Source organism: Salvelinus fontinalis, chromosome 4 (assembly GCF_029448725.1).
Source record: "Salvelinus fontinalis isolate EN_2023a chromosome 4, ASM2944872v1, whole genome shotgun sequence".
Classification (NCBI taxonomy): Eukaryota; Metazoa; Chordata; class Actinopteri; order Salmoniformes; family Salmonidae; genus Salvelinus; species Salvelinus fontinalis.
The window spans coordinates 465,445-469,357 of record NC_074668.1 but is presented as its reverse complement, the minus strand read 5'-3'; the positions used below and the strand labels follow the sequence as shown (position 1 = coordinate 469,357).

At 48.8% G+C, this 3,913-nt stretch overlaps 1 protein-coding gene across 1 annotated transcript in view; it reads right to left on the bottom strand.

Moving 5' to 3' along the window:
• Nucleotides 1–1,232: 1,232 nt before the first annotated feature.
• The window catches only part of si:dkey-215k6.1 (transmembrane protein 132C), a 371,736-nt gene continuing 369,055 nt past the window's right edge, over nt 1,233–3,913 (bottom strand). Inside the window, exon 10 of the mRNA XM_055918399.1 lies at nt 1,233–3,913. This exon is cut by the window's right edge and continues 847 nt beyond it. Within this exon, the coding sequence (XP_055774374.1) occupies nt 3,540–3,913 (374 nt within the window). The 3' untranslated portion in view covers nt 1,233–3,539.

The window sequence follows — 3,913 nt, the reverse complement described above, 5'->3', positions numbered from 1 at the left end:
TGATGTTCCTCTCTCACTGAGCTGATGTTCCTCTCTCACTGAGCTGATGTTCCTCTCTCACTGAGCTGATGTTCCTCTCTCACTGAGCTGACTCAGAGCTGATGTTCCTCTCTCACTGAGGTGATGTTCCTCTCTCACTGAGCTGATGTTCCTCTCTCACTGAGCTGATGTTCCTCTCTCACTGAGCTGACTGAGAGCTGATGTTCCTCTCTCACTGAGCTGATGCCCCTCTCTCACTGAGCTAATGTTCCTCTCTCACTGAGCTGACTGAGAGCTGATGTTCCTCTCTCACTGAGCTGATGCCCCTCTCTCACTGAGCTGATGTTCCTCTCTCACTGAGCTGACTGAGAGCTGGTGTTCCTCTCTCACTGAGCTGATGTTCCTCTCTCACTGAGCTGATTCTCTCACTGAGCTGATGTTCCTCTCTCACTGAGCTGATGTTTCCTCTCTCACTGAGGTGACTGAGAGCTGATGTTCCTCTCTCACTGAGCTGAGGCTCCTCTCTCATTGAGCTAATGTTCCTCTCTCACTGAGCTGATGTTCCTCTCTCACTGAGCTGATGTTCCTCTCTCACTGAGCTGATGTACCTCTCTCACTGAGCTGATGTTCCTCTCTCACTGAGCTGACTGAGAGCTGATGTTCCTCTCTCACTGAGCTGATGTTCCTCTCTCACTGAGCTGACTGAGAGCTGATGTTCCTCTCTCACTGAGCTGATGTTTCCTCTCTCACTGAGCTGATTCTCTCACTGAGCTGATGTTTCCTCTCTCACTGAGGTGACTGAGAGCTGATGTTCCTCTCTCACTGAGCTGGTGTTCCTCTCTCACTGAGCTGATGTTCCTCTCTCACTGAGCTGACTGAGAGCTGATGTTCCTCTCTCACTGAGCTGATGTTCCTCTCTCACTGAGGTGGTGTTTCCTCTCTCACTGAGCTGATGTTCCTCTCTCACTGAGCTGACTGACAGCTGATGTTCCTCACTGAGCTGATGTTCCTCTCTCACTGAGCTGATGTTCCTCTCTCACTGAGCTGACTGAGAGCTGATGTTCCTCTCTCACTGAGCTGATGTTCCTCTCTCACTGAGGTGGTGTTCCTCTCTCACTGAGCTGATGTTCCTCTCTCACTGAGCTGACTGACAGCTGATGTTCCTCACTGAGCTGATGTTCCTCTATCACTGAGCTGACTGAGAGCTGATGTTCCTCTCTCGCTCTCTTCACCCTTGCTTAAACAACGGGGGGGGGGGGGGGGGGGGGGGGCGAACGACAGATCTTTCACATCTTTCAAAATCAAACATTAGAATCTGTCAAAAGAGGAAGAAACATGGGGTTGGGGTCGGTTAATGTTCCAAAGTTCATAAATGCACAGCCTGACAAAAACGTATGGGGGGGGAGACACAACAACATACTCTGACGGACGTGCCAATCCACTGTTGCAGGTTCTGTTAGGGTTCTGTAGTGTACTGAACACAACAGAGTCTCTGGTCTTTGTAGTCCTACAGGACATTGTTTACATTAGATCCCATCCTCAGTAGTACATACACATCCAGGGTTTGGAAAGCCCTGACTTGCTCTGTGGAGGTCCCAGGCCTGTTGTGCAGTCTTTGCGTTCCTGTCCAGATACAAGGTGAAGAGGCCAGGCTCAGGCTAGTTTAGACTAACAGGAGAACAGACTCCATTGGCTACGTTCAGTCTCCGTCCATTGTGCAAGTGAATACCCTTTTGTCTTGGAGTCTTGGAATAACATTTCTTTCCAAGATTCTCCTATTAGAACTCAGAATTCCAGAACAATGTGTTGTTTGGGCAACCACAGAGTTGTCCTCACACTGTCCAAATAACACCGTCTACACTCGGCTTCTTATACATGTTGTTGTTGTTGTGACATAGTAAAAAAAAAAAAAGATTGTTTCACACAGGTTGCGCTCTGATGATGACAACTTCAGGGTTCAAAGGTTAGGGCCAGTTAGTACTGTGTTGTTGTGCATTTACTCTGAGTAGGAGGACATATTCCAAAGAGAAAAGAAGGAGGACGGACTTCCAGAAATTCACAGTTCAAAAAATGACCTTTACAGTATCTCCTGGCAACTGAGAATTGAGAGTATTGACACCACAGGCTGTTGTGTAAGACTAGTATGCCAACATATGTCATGTTAATTTTCTGAAATATGACAATTATATTCTAAATTGCCATTATGCACGGTTTAATTGTCATGTCTGTGAGGCAAAACAATTTCACAATACATAATATAATTTGTATCTGTATTACTTCAGACCTAAACAAATGTTGTTATAAATATAAAAAGACGACTACAATGAAACAAATCAATTTCTGACTCTGGAATCACTTACGTTGTAGGCTATTCTATGTGACTCTGTAGTTCATGTGTGTTCATTTGCACTGCTGTCTAACCACATATTTGTTCAATATGTCCTCAGAGCTAATGTTCTCTGTAAATTTACACTGTCCATATATCTTCACTCTCTAGCTTTACTGTCTAGAACCATTTGCAACCCTCTCCCCCTTCTTTGTAATATTATTTCTCTACCCACCCTCTGTCCTCTCTTCCTGGTCACCTTCTGTCCTATCCCCTGTCCTTCTCTCTACCCACCCTCTGTCCTCTCTTCCTGGTCACCTTCTGTCCTATCCCCTGTCCTTCTCTCTACCCACCCTCTGTCCTCTCTTCCTGGTCACCTTCTGTCCTATCCCCTGTCCTTCTCTCTACCCACCCTCTGTCCTCTCTTCCTGGTCACCTTCTGTCCTATCCCCTGTCCTTCTCTCTACCCACCCTCTGTCCTCTCTTCCTGGTCACCTTCTGTCCTATCCCCTGTCCTTCTCTCTACCCACCCTCTGTCCTCTCTTCCTGGTCACCTTCTGTCCTATCCCCTGTCCTTCTCTCTACCCACCCTCTGTCCTCTCTTCCTGGTCACCTTCTGTCCTATCCCCTGTCCTTCTCTCTACCCACCCTCTGTCCTCTCTTCCTGGTCACCTTCTGTCCTATCCCCTGTGCTTCTCTCTACCCACCCTCTGTCCTCTCTTCCTGGTCACCTTCTGTCCTATCCCCTGTCCTTCTCTCTATCCACCTCTCTCTTCTCTCTACCCACCTCTCTCTTCTCTCTACCCATCATCCTCTCAAACACCTTCCAATGTCCTATCATCTCAATCCTCCAGACCAAAGGCATTATAGGTGAGTTTTAATCATGTTCCTCTCTGTCTGATGCATTGTAGCTCTGTCCATCTCTCTCTCTCTCTCTCTCTCTCTCTCTCTCTCTCTCTCTCTCTCTCTCTCTCTCTCTCTCTCTCTCTCTCTCTCTCTCTCTCTCTCTCTCTCTCTCTCTCTCTCTCTCTCTCTCTCTCTCTCTCTCTCTCTCTCTCTCTATGTCTGCCTGTCTCTCTCTCTCTCTCTCTCTCTCTCTCTCTCTCTCTCTCTATGTCTGCCTGTCTCTCTCTCTCTCTCTCTCTCTCTCTCTCTCTCTCTCTCTCTCTCTCTCTCTCTCTCTCTCTCTCTCTCTCTCTCTCTCTCTCTCTCTCTCTCTCTCTCTCTCTCTCTCTCACAGATTGTCTTGTAGCCTCTCCATGTAGGTTCTGATCTCTGCCGACGGACCCAGGTCCATGTCCTGGCACACCCACTTGATATTGTCCTCGTTGCCAATGAGGATGGAGTTAGTGTAGGGCCCCCCATCGTCAGGCAGCACTGTGGCGAAGGAGGTGAACTTAACACGCTTGCGCTTGGCAGCGCTGGGGGAGTTGTTGAGAGGCTCGGTCTTGCCCACCGGGTCCTTGCCGGCACACTGCCGGGGCTCCGAGAGGGAGCGGGGGAGGGTCTGGCCGTGGGTGGAGGTCCTCTGCACCTCCACATTACCCCCTCCGTTGAGCAGATACTTGCTCTCCTCGTAGCCCTCACTCCGATCAATGATGGTGGTGC